General features: G+C 37.4%; 1 protein-coding gene across 1 annotated transcript; it reads left to right on the forward strand.

Annotated features, from left to right (window-relative positions):
• The first annotated feature begins 37 nt into the window (after window positions 1-37).
• LOC131788024 (FAS-associated factor 1) lies at window positions 38-15,271 on the forward strand. Its single transcript, XM_059105107.2, has 21 exons — window positions 38-93; window positions 166-234; window positions 330-376; window positions 1,940-2,136; window positions 2,821-2,915; window positions 4,610-4,734; window positions 5,285-5,390; window positions 6,444-6,527; window positions 6,949-7,038; window positions 7,446-7,590; window positions 8,057-8,120; window positions 9,221-9,302; window positions 9,616-9,677; window positions 10,367-10,459; window positions 11,533-11,669; window positions 12,347-12,435; window positions 12,899-12,979; window positions 13,182-13,271; window positions 13,856-13,993; window positions 14,367-14,444; window positions 14,753-15,271. The coding sequence occupies exons 1-21, from the start codon at window positions 49-51 to the stop codon at window positions 14,831-14,833; spliced, it is 1,998 nt and encodes a 665-aa protein (XP_058961090.2). The 5' UTR covers window positions 38-48; the 3' UTR covers window positions 14,834-15,271.
• Window positions 15,272-16,756: the final 1,485 nt, after the last annotated feature.

Raw genomic sequence — 16,756 nt, forward strand, 5'->3', positions numbered from 1 at the left:
TTCACAACGCATGCGCATGATTTGTTATGAACCAGAGAAAAATCCAAGATGGCAGGAGACGGCGACCGAGAGATGGTCCTCGCAAACTTTCAGGTAAATCGCTAATTTTTCCATATTTCTTCTACTTCTTCCTAAGTGCGAGTTCCTCTTTCATTTTCTCAACAGAGTATAACGGGAATCGAGAATTTGGATGAATGTATTACACTCCTGGACCATCACAATTGGGACTTGACGGTTTGTGATTATTTCCCTCGAGTTTTTCTTGAGATGTCCGTTGTCTCTTGTTTTATTGGCTCTGATTCGTCTATTTTACTGTGTAACGATTTTAGGCATGTGTGAATTCAGTCCTAGCCGACGAGACGGATTCGCCTTTACGGTTTGTGTTGTTTATATGCTTTATATCATGTCATGTCTTATATAATAATAAAAAAATTCAGCTTAATTAAATGATGTGGTTTGAATCTAGATATTTCCCGAATGGGAATTGTACGCAATCCTAGATTTTCTTCCAAATAATCTGTCATAACCACATTCGATATTCCTTTTATAGATCCTAGACCTTCTATAGATGGCAAAATTACTTTCGTGTTACTTTTGATCGACTGAATCTCTAAGCGCGTGATTCGTAGAAAGTTTAATAAATGATAATTTACATGTAGACAATGATACATGGATCAATTATTTTAATGAAAGAGTTAATTATTACCGTGACTTGTCACAAAACACCGAACGTGAACATGAAGGCAGTTTTGTAAGACTGCAGAGAAATTGTAAAGTTCTTCAATCATCCTTCTAATTACTCCTTTGCAAACGTTGCTGAAAAATATTCAAAGAAAAATCCCCAGTGACTATCAATAATATTTTTCTCGTATCTACAATTCCTTATAATGGGGAAATAATTGCTGACTAATTTCAGGGCATGTGGCCTCTTTTCTTGACCAAGAGAATGTCATCCATATCAAATATACTCCTTATCAAGTTCTAAATCACTCTAAATGAAGTTGAGTTTCTTTAACAAGAATGCAGAAAAATTACCTTGGTATTAAACGTACAAATCTCTTCAGAATGAAGACCTTTTTGATAATTTTATTAGGTGGTGCAGACATGTTGACATTGCTGCAGACCAACAGTACATTTTCTTAGGATTACCCCTGCATGCTTGATAGTAGTGTAATACACGATTAGCAATGTAGAGAAACCTTAATTTCATTTCAATGTCTCTCTTTTTTCTTCCTTTGTTTTGATAATTTCTCCTTTCTCTCATGGTGTCAGCCTTGTGTGGATAATAATAGCATTTACATAGAGATGATTGATAGTCCTATAATTGGCGACAAAAATGTTGACAAAGTGAACTCTTTAACTTGTTATCACTTCAATTTTATCTCTATTGACCTTGTTAAGTCAACCTATCTGCCCCCTCCCCCACCTAAACAATGTTTTATCATGATTCCATGAACCTTTAGCTACATAAAGGCAACAATGAATGGGTAGTGGGGATGGAAGGTCTTGTCAATGATTTAGAGTGTGGTAGAAACAAGAGTATTATTCTCCAGATAAATAGTACTGTTCAAATATTATGTGTCAACTAATTTTGATGCTGATTGTAGGTTCACCCAATTTACTGTCTTTTTATTACAATCTGTATAATATACATCATTAGTTTGTGAAACTGATGTTTGAATGTAAGCTCTTCCTTAGACCACTTTACTCCAAGAAAGGCTTAATAAAGAGCTCTAGATGAAGGGCTTTTGACAAAGCAATAACCTTACAACTTTAGGAAGGGTTTATTCTTTAAATTTCATGTTTTTACAATCCACCATGGGGCTTAACTTCAGCATTTATGTCTGGCTGATTACTAACCATTCTTTTTTCACTCCTATCACATTTACAATCTTGAGGCACTTGCTAATTTGTTTTTATACTCTCCTACACCATTTAGCATGCCAGAGGCTCCTGTACCCGATGCTGCTTGGGTTACAGACCAGTTTTCAGGTGGTTCTACGATATCATCAGTTTCTGTTGGGGAGGTTATTGGAAATGCAATCCCTTTACAGCCATCCTCAAGAAGAATAAAGTTTCTGATTGAGTGGAAAGAAAGAACTATTCCAATTGTGTTAGATGAGACTGAAACTATAGGTACAGTTGATGTTGTTGTTGAAGTATTAAACCCTTGAACTCCCATGAGTGATTAAGACAGAAATTCTCCTTACAATGTCAATACAATATCAAGCAGAAAAGTGATGGGACTTAAGAAAAATATCAGTTATGAATCACTAGTCAATTAAATACCAAATTCTTCAAACTTATAAGAGAATTGTATGGCAGACAGTAAGGAGAATTACTAACGAGATCTTGGGAGTGAAGATTTTAACCCATCAACTTTAAGAAGTGATCAGCATGTAACTTCACCTGACAAGATTCAATGGAGGCAGAAGGGAGAATTTATGATTGCAGAATCTGATGTTGGAATTGACCCTCTAACTCTTTAAAGTGATTGCCTTGTAACTTCTCCTTATCCAGCAATTAGGTAATGAGGATACTCAAACCTATCAGGTAGAAGTTCTTACCTTGATCTAACACTAAATTCTTGAGACTAATTCACAAGGAAATGTATACCAGCAAGAGAGGAGAATTAACAATCAGATCTTGGGAGCTAAGGAGTTAAGGATTAATCCCAAAACAGTTTTCAATCCTGCAGTGTAATGACTAGTTTATAATCCTCGGTTAATCTTCCATCTCTTCATAAGAACCTCACAGATAGCATCTATTCCTGCCTGCACTTGTGACTCAAGGTATATTTTATTTGTCTCTTTAATTCAGGTACAATCAAGCGAATGCTAGAGATGCAGATTGGTTTACCAATGGACCAACAAAGTCTTCTAGGATGGCCACACCATCTGCAGATAAGTGATGAGGTAAGGTTTATACCAGTGTTAAAGTAAACAAAGATGGCTTTTTTTCTTTTAAATTTACATGTAGTTAAAAGACAAGTTACAAACTTAAGTTGTAATCACCACTTGCTCAGTAGGTATGTTTCATCAGCGCTTAGTCAATACCAGGCTTTTGTGGAACATTCTCACTATATTTACCCTCTACACCCTTATATCAGTATGCATATTCTCCTTACAGTTCATCATACATTTTTTAAGGTGCTGACAAGGAGAATTTGTTTAACAATCAAGAGCCTCTTTAGTTAGTGATCATTTCCTTTATTCTCATGGCCGTAATGTTTGTTTTAGGGGTAATAGTGATAGGGGAAAATAGTTACTAATCACTCCTAGGGGTTAAAGTGTTTTAACCCTTTATTGCATGTATGAGGTTCTCACGCAAGGTGGTAATGATTGTCTCGAGCCATTTTATAATTAACAAATAGAGAGGCCTTGACTGTGCTCTGTTCTGTTATAAAGCACACAGGAAGCGGCTAGAGCACGAAAGAAGTGTAGGGGGAAACACATAGTTTCCCCCTACTTCTTCAGTGAAATTCGGCCCAATCATAGCTCACAAAAATATGCAAGTTATTTCACATGACAAGTAGAAAACAAACTGTTCAAGGCGAGTGTATTATGAATGAACAACAGCCGAATTCACTAAGACAAAAAGATCGCTCGGAATGACAGCGCCGTAAAACTCGGTTGCAGTGACTGATCTGGCCTTCCACACAACGCATCGGAAAGGTAATCAGGGCAAGCTCTTATTTTTTCACTCGAAGGGTAGTCGATTTAGTTCCTGAGGCTTGCTCCACCGCGATGACCGAAGATCGCCATGATTAGCTAGCTGCGATAGACCTTAAGTCGCTCTGACACCATCATGATTAGTATGAATTTTAACAGTTATGCCAGGTTATATTTTTCATAATTCCTGTTTTTTTCTATTCGAAATTGAAACTTTATATACTATACAAGTGTTGGCTGCGTTTGATTTTTATTACTGTACATAAACTCGCAATCTAACTGAGCGTGAAAACCGTTAAAAAAACTTGGACTGTCTATCTTGTTTTATCTTTGAGGATTTTTGTCTCTGCTCACGTTACAGTAACGTAAATTACTGCGCCTGGCATTTTTGCAAACCTTTGCTCGCTTGTTCCGAAATTTCACTTTCAATTATCGGAAAAAAGCTAAAAAGAAGTCCCGGAAAAGGTCGAACATAGTATAATTGGCAGATGGCGTGACAGCTTTAGCTCAGCTCTATGCTCTATACTCTCATAGAGCACGCTCTTTCAACCAATGACAGCGCTCGTTATATCCGAACTTTATTATAATTGTCATTTTCCTACACCCTACACTACTAAACCCTTTCCCCACCCTAACAGTTCTAATCAGTGCTGATGGGTGCCTGGAATGGTAGCTTATGACTGGATGGCTGGAATTTGAAAACCAATGATGTAAATTTTATCAGGGTCTGATTGAACACAGTGAGAATCCCTGGAAACCCTAGGCATGTACCTTCCACTTACATGTAAGCAAGGCAGTTGGTTAACAGCCAAGAGTTACTCCCAATTGATTTAGACTATAACAAGTAGAACTTTCCTAAACCCCACTAATGTATCTCATTCACTGCTTTTGATAGCATAATATTCCTTACTGGTTGTTCTTGAATCTCTCCTCTACAGAGTGTACTGAGCACTTTAAACTTAAGAGAGGAGACAGCCCTGATTTTGATGAGCTGTGTGGTGACAGAGACACCTAAAGAAAGTCAACCATGCTCTTTCAAAAGAAGTATGAATGGTGAAACTAGGTAATGATATCAAATAATCAGGGCCCAGTTCTATAAAGGGTGGATAACGCTATCAAAACATACTGCGCTATCCATTGGACAGAGATTTATCCAGGGGATAGGGTCATCCAGGCTTTAAACAACCAGGGCCAGATGAATATTATCAGGGTAGAATGATAAATAAACCTAATTTTTACTCTTTAGGCTTCAAAGAGCACTGATTGCTGAATGTTGAACTTCAGTGCAACAGATTTTCATTTTTGCAAATGGTTCAGAAATATGATTGGGTATGATTGGGTCTGTTTTTTGCCAAAATAAAGTCTTGAAAATCTTGTTCGATTTCTGGTACTGCATCATAAGTTTGTTCAAATATCCACCATTATATGGAAGAGTTGGTGACAAAATTGTTAAATGCAGGTATTCAGTAGACAGTGTACTTTGTTGGAGAACTTCATGATTGTAATCCTTGTGCAACTTTTGATGATTATAGCATAGAAAGCTTTTTTAGACTTACACCCATCCTGATTTATTCTAAACAAGTCATGAAAACAGATTTCCTCTTTTGCTCCAGCTCATCCTCAAGAAGCTGTAACTCACTGGAAAAGATCATGTTAAACATTCAGTTTGGAAGTAGCGAATTCAACTTACCTTATGCTTTAACAAAGACTATAGGAGAGGTAAGTTACAAATTCAAGTTCATTTTCAATAATAATAAGAATAAACAAAGGAGAAGATTATGAGTTTCTCGCAGTAGCCGTTCAGGATATTCAGCAGCGAAACTATTCTCAGTAAATTGCGCTTATTTCATGAATGTCACATGAAAGCAGCAGTAATTAAACCAGAAATAAAATGTGCAAGTATATGCTAGTTATTACTTTTCAAATTATCATGCTCAATATTTTCACTTTAAAGGATAATTATCCATTGTCACTCTGAAAGTTTTTCCGCAGAAGATCTCGCCGGCTCAACCACAGCCGTTAAACATTAATTTTTAGCTCATCGTTTGTCGATTTTGGTCAACCGTTTCTTGGTTTAAGCTATCGGTTTTTGGACTTTGGTCAACTGTTTAACATTTTGGGTTGACCGTTTTTACTTTTGGTCAACCGTTTAACAGTGTGAGCTATCTGTTTTTGAAGTTTGGTCAACCGTTTAATGTTTCGTGCTATCTGTTTTTATTTTTGGTCAACCGTTTGAAGGCCTAAGCTATCCGTTTTTGGACTTTGGTCAACCATTTAAATTTTTTTCCATCCGTTTAAGCGGTTATGGCATCCGTTTAAACGTTCGAGTTAGCCGTTTACTATCTGCTTACAACCGTTTTTCAAGACTGTTTAACGGAAAAGCGTTAATGTCCGTTTTCCCATGGAGGGTCACATATACATATACAAGTTAATTATCATGATTTGACACATCCCACCCAATGTGCGTAATCTTGTAGCAAACTATGATGAAAGCTGACATGTGCAAAGCCACACAGGTTGATGTGAGCCAGTCCAGAGAAAAACAAAATTTTTGAAAGTTTGGCTCTCAGTTCATAAGTCTTGACCAAGAGCCAAATATTTTCCTATCCAGCCTTCCCAATAAATACATAATATTTTAATATATATCAAGTTGATACATGTTCCTAGAACTCTAGAGCACTCATGAATGTTTTTTAGTTTTTGTGTCATAAGTATCAAATTTTCAACTTGTAACAGTTAATAATGAAATTTTATGATGCTTTTGTGTTTAAGGTTAAGGCTGATATTCTCTCACTGTCTGGTGTTCCATGTAGACATCAGTGTTGGTCAGGCTGGCCTGATGGTGTCACTGATGAAGTATGTATACTTCATTGTATACTGCATTGTATCAGTCCTTGACTCTTGGTGACCTAGCAGAAGGTCTTATCACTGAACTATTATCATCAGAGGTTGATTGCATATAGTCCCTTCCCCTGCAGCTGCTTGTATGTCTGATCTACTAGTAGTTAGTGTTTTAGTAGAATTGGCTCATGAAATTGTGTGATACAGAGGTTAATACCCCTTTTAATTTTTTTCTCCAGTGACAGTACTTAATTTAAATTTGAACCTGATTGACTGAGATTGTGCAGTTTTACAGGACCCAGCACTCAGGGAACTAAAGCACAAACAAACCAATCTTGGATTACTATAATTTACCGCACAATTGAAAATTGCTGTGTAGTGACATTGTGTTTCTATCATAACAACTAGAAATTCTTAATTGATATTGTCATTTCAGATGAGCCTTGCAGAAGCAAATCTGTCATTTCCTGTGCACAGCTTAAGAATGAATAATGGAAGGGAGGATGGTCCTTCCAAAGTCAGAGAGGTAATTACAATTATTATTATTGATTATTAGTCTTTTGTTCCCAAGATCTTGTTAGTAATTCTCCTTTTTCTGTACTTTCTACTATGTGATTCTGATGCTATAGCATAAAGGGTTTACCCAATGATAAACCTAAACAATGTGTTTTTACCCAAAAGGATAACGGTAAGTCTGTCCAAGAATTAACCCTTTAACTCCCAAGATCTCATTTAGTAATTATCCTTTCTGTCTGCCATACAGTTTTTGTGATGTTAGTTTGGATAATTTGGGATTGGATCAACTTATAATCCCCTAATTGATATTTTTCTTTATTCTCATCACTTGTCTGCTTGATATTGATATTGTAAGGAGAAATTCTGTTTTGATCACTCATGGCAGTTGAAGGTTAATGAAATGATTATTTTCCTCAGACTAGAAAACCTAAACAAAAGCATGCAGATGTTGATATGGATGGGAATGACAGCAGTGACAATGAAGATCCTTCTTTTCACGTTGATGATGATGATGACATGTTTTGTGATATTCCAACATCTAGAAGACAAATTAGTACGATGTGTAAGTAAATGGTGTTCCATAGTTGTTTCTTTTCCTAAACACAAACATTTGACCAGCAGATGTACATGTGCTGGTAAGGTCCAAAGCACATATGAAGGTTTACCTTTCTAGCATGCTGTATAGAAAAAACCTTTGAATTTCTTATTGTTTCAAGATGGGGAGTGCTTTTTTTCACATGACTGTGCTGGTCCTATTTTAGCAAAACCCTTGCACCTTTAAGACTGACCAGCATTTAATTTCTCCTTACAAAATTACCCATGAATCACACATGAAGTTCACAAGAATAAAGGAAATTATCGCCAACTGGAGAAGCTCTTGATTGTTCAACAAATTCTCCTTGTCAGCACCATAGGAAATGTATAGAGAACAGTATGAAGAATACACGTATGCATGCTTATGTTAGGATGGAGGGACTAAGTTATCTCATAAGATGACTGATAACTTTGTTATTATCTCTTTTTTGAAGTGAAAGAAAACTGTACAGACACTGCTGAAAATTTAGTTAAGTTTACAGCTCAGTTTGAAGAAAGGTAAGATTTCCTTTCCTATCAATAATTTTTGTGTATACCAGTAATTTGATGTAAATCACGCAGATACTTGCTCTGAGTCAATGTGTTGCATGGAACTGACTCAGAGTCCTAAGAAGCATCTTTCATCTGAAATCTCAGTTGGTTTAAAAGGCAAATATTCAGACAAGTTTCAGAGACAAAAGTTTTTTCCAAGTTGGAAAAAATTGTTACTTAAACCTCACTATTACCAATAGTAATGCACCGCCAATAATGGCAGAATAATTTGAACAAGATCGTCTAGTAATAAGGCTATTCACAAGGTTTTTACAAGTCCTGGAAAACCTGGAAAGTTGTGGAATTTTATTTTGACATTTTCCAGCACTGGAGAGTCCTGGAAATAGACTATAGGTCCTGGAAAGTCCTGGAAATCTGCTTGACTCAAGCAGTTTCTGAATTTGAGGAATGTTTGTAGACTGTAAGGAGAATTGAGTTTGAAATTGTGGGAATGAAAAGCGTTAAATTTTGAGTCCTGGGAAAAAAAAACCAATCTGAGTTCCGGAAAAGTCCTTGAAATTTGTTTCTGAAAAAGGGTATAAACCTTGCATTCATTGCAGGATGAAAGTGTTATATATAATAGTTGCAACATCTTTCAAAAATCAATTTTAGTGCTGGTTTGACAAATTCCAAGCTTGCAAACATAAGACAAGATGATACACTTTGTGACCTTTATGGTAATCACTTATGATCCAGATCCTTATCTTAGATAACACCTTTCTATTTTTCACCTGCGTATATCACAGTGCCAACTTTCCAGTATGGCTTTTTATGATGATATTAACTGACCAGTACCACATTACCTTAACCCTTTAATGCCCAAAATCTGATTGTTAACCCTCCCTTCAAGCTACTACACATTTCCTTGTAAATTGGTTTTAAGAACTTGGTGCTAGATCAAGATAGAAGCTTCTACCTGATAAGTTTGAATATTCTCATTAACTGTTTGCTGAATAATGTATGGATTTTATAGGGAGAAGTTTCATGTTAATCACTTCTGGAATTTAAAGGGTTAAGTTGAGTTACACTTCAACAATATTTTGAAAGTTGTCTTGTTGTTTTATCAGGTATGGTGAAATACATCCTCATTTTTACATGGGTCCACTTACGGAAGCTATGCAGGAAGCTGGTGGAGCCTCAGCTAAAGAGGTATGTACTAGTAAGGCTAGCTGGAATTGTCTCTGTAACCGAGAAATGTGAAAACTTTGCTTTATAGACAAAAGAGGTGGGAATAAACCAGGAATGAAGTAAGGATGTCTAACGGAAGCAAAGGTTGACTTGATTGCAAGTAGTGAATTTGGAAAATTCAGGCTAAAATTTGCAAGATGCACAACTTGTTTCATAGTATCTTTTATCTTCCTTTGTATCTGTATCAAATGAGTTCTGTGGATTGGTTTTTTTCTTTTGTTGTTTTGATATGGATTTTTGCTTAATTTGAATGGTTATGGTCCATTTTTTTTAGAGGAGACCGTTACTTCTTTATTTACATCACGATGGTAGCATCTTAACAAATGTATTTTGTAGGTGAGTACTGCTACTGATCCTCGATTGTCGTTACTCGTTACTCGTTACTCGATTCTCGACAGTTTCGAGTATCGAGGATCGAGTTTCGAGTCGAGACTGTGAACTTACTTTTGAGCTTGAAGTATTGTATTGTATATTGAACTCCTCTCAATGTGTAAAGGGGGTAAGTTTCTAAAGAAACTGTGGTGCTGCGGCGGTGGGTGGTGTTAACAACTGAGTTGAAAACGTAAATTGGCCACCGTAAAGAGTTTAAAGGCTGACGTTTCGAGCGTTAGCCCTTCGTCAGAGCGATCTCAGAACAGACCCCCTCGATGTGGTGGATTCTCTCCACTGATCACCACACTATGCCTCGCATTTCAAAGTAATTCTCGAGTGCGTGTTGAAAAAAAAATCTGAGTTTTTTTTTTATAAATTTTTGCTTTTCTTTGCCCTGTTATTGGTCTGGAAAAGTTGCGTCATGCTCTGAGCCAATCCGATGAAAATCTTAAATCACCCTTGAATTGGACACTCAATTCCCTGCACATGAAGCTGGGTAATTGTTTTTGCGTATAGGTCTTATTTGTTCGTGGTGTTCAGAGACAGTTGTCATCGTTTTGTCCTCGTTTGAAAGCACTCAGTTGTTGAGAGTGCTACTTACAAGACTGGCTTGATTTTAAATGCACATCGACTTTTTTTTTCTCGTCTTTCAGCCAGTTGATCTGCTCGGACACTATTGTGAACTACATCAGTGGTAATTTTGTCGTGTGGGCCTGGGACATGACTCATGATACAAACAGAACAAGGTGGGTATACAAAACAGAGTCATTTCAGAAAACTTGTGTAGACTTTTGTCACAAGCGTGCAACAAAGAGAAAATCTAGGTTCCCTTTATAGCTTTGCTTCCAAGACCATCTGATTTTGCCGTCCAATGCTCTACCAACTAAGCCACAAAGTACTCCTTTGTGAGCGAAGCCATATGCGAGATTCATATGTTTCTGGGTCTGTGATTCTGTCTTGAGTCATTTATCATTGTAATCGAAGCTAGTGTTTTTTGGCGCTCAATGCTTTGACTTTGGTTTGCGGCACCTTTTATTGTTCAACCAAACCCTCTACTGCTTAAGTAGAGTTCATTACTGCGAAGATTGCATTCAAATTCATTTGTTAAACGGCAGTTCATATATATGATTTTCGTATATTTACAGGCATTGATTCATTAATTTACGGGTTTATTAGGAACCAACGTAATAACCAGCTCTTAGCTTGCTTGTTAGCTCAGTTGATAGAGCACTGCACTAGTATCTTAGAGGTCATGGGTTCAAATCCCGTACAGGCCTTATTTTCACTACTGCTTAAGTAATGTTCATTACCAAGTTACTAAATTTTACATCTTTACTTGAACTTGGACTGTTCATGAAAACCTAGAAAATCTTAGGATTTAAGAGTTTCATTTTCCAGGTCTTGCAGTTTGTGTATGTTTCCTGTAAGGTCTAATGATAGATGCTGTTCCCGTGTTTGGAAAACAAAAAGTATTTTAAAACAGTAAAAGAGACTACTTTTTTCACGTTTTATTGTCTGAAAGCACTCCAAAATTCTTCGATGCGTGATTAAAAAGCTGATTAACACTTAAATAGTTTAAGTTCATGTAACGATCACAGACAAAGATGTAATTACGTTACTATTACCGAAAAGTGTGAAAACAGAAATCAAAAATTCATCGTCAGCCTGAATTAGTTTGATCGCTTTTTGAGCAATCGCTGAAGTCCAGGAAGAGGTCATGTAAAGTCCAAGTCGTAAGCAGCTAAAGCGTAGACCCTATTTTAAACCGCTCTTCTCTTTTTGAGCTCAAAACACAAATATTTCCTTCATTTTGTTGCAGATTCTTGGACATGGTAACGCAGCACTTCGGTAGTGTGGCCGCGAGCACTGTTAGGGGGTTTGGGGCCGAACAGTATCCTCTTCTTCTAGTTGCAATGAAAAACAGATCAGCGATGGAGATTTGTTCAGTTCTTCAAGGTACAAACTATTGCTGTTTTTGTTGATTTAAATATGAGAGCGGTAACGAAGGCTTGCCAGCGTTTCGAGAATTGGTTAATCCCAAACTAAGCATAAATGTTTTTAATGATTTTTAGGCCAACGTGTTTAAGATCAGATATGGTTTACATTGAGATTTGCTTTGGATTTGTTTATAAATACCACTTGCCAACCGAGCACGTGGTCCTCCATGTTACTTCGAACCGAGGCGCTTGGTTCATAAATCGACGGTAACAAAACAAGGATCCGTAATTTGCAGTTGTGAGAAGATATTTGTAATATCTCTGTTGTGTGTCTGACAGGTTTTCAAAAGGATTTCTTGTCACGCAGAACGGCTGACGCTCGTTAAAAGCGAAACGAGTTCATTTCAAATCGTGGTTCATTCGTTGGCACGTCTCAGCACAATTCTGAGAAATCTAACGATTTTAAACTGAAACTTGTCTTGTAAAGTTATAAACATTTGATAATAAATAGTGGGCGATTTTGACAAAAGAGATATCTTTAAATTTTGGCAGGTCGCACAGTAGAGTATGGCAAACAAAATCAACCAACCAGAGCGTGCGGAGCACTAACCAGATATTCTTCTAATTCTGTTCAATTGTTTCCTCGATCTACCATATTTTCTATAAACAATCATACTTACACTCGTTTCGCAATAGGTACTGTTACCCTTGACGAGCTCATGACAGGATTAATAAGCGCCCACGAGACATTCCAACAAGCCATGGACGTTGAAATTAGGGAAGAGGTAAATAGAGGAATAGTAACTTGGCGCCATAAAGGTTTTCTCTTATAGGCCGAAGGAGCATCCACGTAATCCACTCAAGGAGAGGATGGAGTGAATATAGAACAACTGGGAAGTTGAAAACTGTCTGAATACTTAAAATTGCTTGGTTGAAGTAGGCGTGTGGTTTCGCTAGATATTAGCTCTTGGCTCATACTTGCACAGTGTTGTCTTATAACCAAGTGGTGATCAAGGTTTGGATTGAAGGGGAGGGGAAGGTCAATAGCCTGGGCTGTCAAAGCGTAGAACTCCATATCGAATGATCTTGCCTTGTGCGATGGCTGAGGTTCTTGTGCTGTACCCTAAAAGAGGTTACGTTGTCGAGTGCGTCTACACAGAAGACCGTGAATGAAAATATACGATTTTTCATCATTTGATTCCAAGGGTAGTAACAAGGTTTAATTTTCTGCTTCATGGTACTTTTTAGGAAGAAAGAGAAGCGAGGGAACTGGTAAAGAGAGAACAGGATGAAGCATACCAGGCCTCCCTTCGCCAAGACAGAGCTAAGGTGTGCGACTCTTAATAGATGTCTCTTTGTTGTTGTTGTAGCTGCACAGTTCAGAATTTTATAGCTGATATTTATTTCTTTACCGAAAAGAAGACTACCAGAAACATCTTATATGAATAAGCAAGTGTTGTGTACGAAACGTAAAACTATTATATTCCCCCCCGTTGACTGCCTAATTATTTCCTGCCAATTGTCCTCTCAGGCGGAAGAGAAAAAAAGACAAGAAGAGGAGGAAATGCTGTCGAAAAAACTGCACGAAGAACAAGCGCTTCACGAAGCGCAGCTGAAAGAGGTATGCAAGAACAATCTACGCAGGGGTGAAGCTCATTTATCTAAGATAAGGAAGTATGGCTCACTCAAGGCTCGATTTCCGATGTTTTCTCGAGTTTGGTCTTCGATCATCCCGACGGGGAACTTCGAAGGAGGGGCGCGGGCTCATTTTCCGAACAGCGGATAGTAATCGAGCCTCCTCTCGTTTCTCGGCTTCAAAGGGTGATTCAAGCTTAGTTGCCTTAAGTAGGAGAACACAGAAGAGAAAAAACTAAACCACGAAAGAACAAGGATAGCGAAGAATGGAGAAAAGGAAAAAAGGATTTCTAGCGGAAAACTTGAAAAATTTGGGCGTAACTTTTCATGATGCGCCAACATTTCCATTGCTCCTTTATCAGACCCCTTTCATAATGGGGGCTCCAACAGTAATAAGTAATGGGAAACTTTAAATTAGTTCTCCTAGTTTCATCAATCTTTTCGTAAATGATGGAACGTTCTCACAGGAACGAGACTGATGAGGTTAACGTTGGTGTATTAAAAAAAAATTTAAACTGTCTCTTATGAAAGAGACCTATTTCAAGCTGTGACCTTGATCTTCGATTCTAGGCTCAACGGTTGTCTCTGATGGATCACCTTCCTGCAGAGCCTGGGTCTGAATGTACAGCTCCAGTTTCCAATCTCCGATTTAGGCTGCCTGATGGTGATACTGTGACACGAAGATTCTTGGCCACCAATCCACTCCAGGTTTGATGTATACTGATTTTCGCTTAACATTAAACACAAGCTTGTATTCTTGATTATTGATGTTGTGAGTACAACAAATCACCTTGTCTTCATTGGACCTCGTTCTGAGGGAGAGACCTAAAAGTTGCCTTAACCCTTAAACCCCTAAGAATGACCAGCATCTAATTTCTCCTGACAATATCACCCCCAAATCACACGTCAAGGTTACGAGAATAAAGGAAATGATCATTTACTGAAGAAGCTCTTCATCTTAGGAAATATGTAAATAACAGTTGGAAGAATATGCATACTGATATTGGAATCTAAAGGTTAAGTAACTTTTTCTCATTCAATGAAAACGTGTTACTTATTACGTGTTTCAATTTGATCATAGGTTGTGTTAACGTTTGTACAGACAAGAGGTTTCCTAGACAGTGAATATAAAGTAGTGACAAATTTTCCACGGAGAGATGTGAGTACATATAACCCTTTAACCCCTAAGAGTAATTAGCATCTAATTTCTCCATACATTATTACCCCTGAATCAAACATGAAGGTCATGAGAATAAGTGAAATGATCGCAAACTCAAAAAGCTCTTGATTGTTAGAAAAATTCTCCTTGTAAGTATCATGGAAAATGTTTAGAGATCAGTATGGAGAATATGCATACTGATGTTGGGGTACAAAGGGTTAAGAAAAGGGGAAAAAATCTTTCTTTCCAACCTGCTCATGCTAATCAAAGCTCTTCTTTTCTTTCTTTCTTTTCATTTTCCTTCACAGCTGTCGGCTCTGGATACAACAGAATCACTACAATCCATTGGACTTTATCCTCAAGAGACAATTTTTGTTGAAGAGCGCTAGTCATCTTGTTATATACCTGAAAAGAAAATGTAATATAGAGAGTTAAAGAAGTGGGATGTCTGAGGCCCTAAATGTTGGGTAACCTGTTCTTGACGTCTGAGCCTGAGGTAACCAGGAACTCGAAGCAAGGAACAAGGACAAAGGAAAGAAAAACACCAATAATTTTCGAACTAGGTCTCCATTTTTCAGAACAATGAAGCCCAAAAGGATTCAAAGATCAAGATGACAGGGTCGTGATTACTTCATGAACAATCATGTCAAATTGAATACACATGCCTTGGACTAATAAGCTTTATGGTCACAGGAAGAAAGTTTTGCGTCGAAATTGTTCGCTTATATTTTCAAATTTTTAAATTAAATTATATTTAATTGATAGAAAAAGATATATTTTGTGGTTCGGTGTCTGTATAAAGCTACTTGTGGGGAATTGTTAAGTACACTTAAAAAAAAAAAAAAGGGCCTTAGAGCAATTTTCAATAGAGTACTGCAAGTGATTTTGGGTGGCTTTAATTTTGTTCTACTTCGCTCTGTGATTGGTTCAGAAAACTCGCGCCTTTCTCTCAACCAATCAAATGCAAAACTAAGCAAGTTTTCGCCGATTAGCCTGATTACTTCTCTTTGATGCAACTTTTACAAAAAGCAAAACACTCCTTTTGATAAGGTAAAATTGTTCTCATTTCTTTTGCTCTTACCATCTTTTTAAATGGTTTCATGCTACTAAGGGAGGGTTTTTAATGAGAGAATGCTTGGGAAAAGGCCACCTGAACGCAACCAACACTATTCAAAGAGATCACAAATCGTTCCCAACTCCGATCAAGACACTCGTTGAGCCCACTTTAGCTATGATCCTCTCGTTATTTCTTTATTTTGATACTTCCATTCAGTGTCTCCTACATGTATGTGACACGCGTTACATATCTTCCTCAAAATTGTTCCAACTCTCCTCACAAATTGGTGAATGATCCAGATCTACATGATCAGTGGGGACACTTTTCCAGAGCAACGTCTATGAAATTCTTTCGCCTCTTCCTCCTCCAATGTTGTTAATTGCAAATTTGTCGATGCCATCCTGAGAGGGGCCGTGGTAGCAGTGGGTATCCCTGCAAATGCATGTCTAGGTTTATAGTCATCATTTTGGGCGGAGCTGCCAACGGCGAATTTGGAGATTGCAACGTTAAAACCTCTCAAGATTTTTATATACTAGGCATTTATTTTGAAAATATCAACATCGATTTGGGTTTTCAGTGTGGCCTGGGTATTTCTCGCTCGGTTCATAGTTTTCACGCTTCGTTCAACTTGTGGATCAATGCCCCTGGCATTATCGATGCAAAGGCGTCTTTCCACCACCATTTTGAGGTCTTCCTTTTTTCTCAGGCTCATAAAGCTGGCTAATACTACGGAAATTATTGGTGACTAACGATAATTTACTATGGAAGAAGAAGAAAAAAGAAAAAGAAAAGAAAAAAAGGCAAGTTCTTTCGCAAGTTCAGTCCAGTCTACTGTTTTTGACTTATCGAAACACTGCAGGCTCAGACCATAGCACACTACCCGCTGACCTCATGGGATATGAACATTGCCTGGTTACTAAGTAGTCCTCTCTTTCACGGCCTTATCGAAATATGGTGAGTTTTCGTATTTCGTACATTTAAATCTGCTTCCATCTCGTTGTAGAGCACTCGAAATTAAAATCTTAAGCGCTAAAATAATAAATCAGTCTTATATGTGTGAATCTATGATGTGAATTTGTTGTTCGATGTCTAACTTGGGATTATAGTGGTGAAACTGTTTTCGTAGTACTACAAGGTTACGTTAAGCGCTTTGGATACAAACTTAGTCCCATAATATAAGAGCATTTTTGTCAGTTGAGTCCAATTGGCCAAATAAATCCATAGATGAATACTTTTTTAAGTCAACTGACATACA

Source organism: Pocillopora verrucosa, chromosome 12 (genome assembly GCF_036669915.1).
Source record: "Pocillopora verrucosa isolate sample1 chromosome 12, ASM3666991v2, whole genome shotgun sequence".
NCBI lineage: Eukaryota > Metazoa > Cnidaria > Anthozoa > Scleractinia > Pocilloporidae > Pocillopora > Pocillopora verrucosa.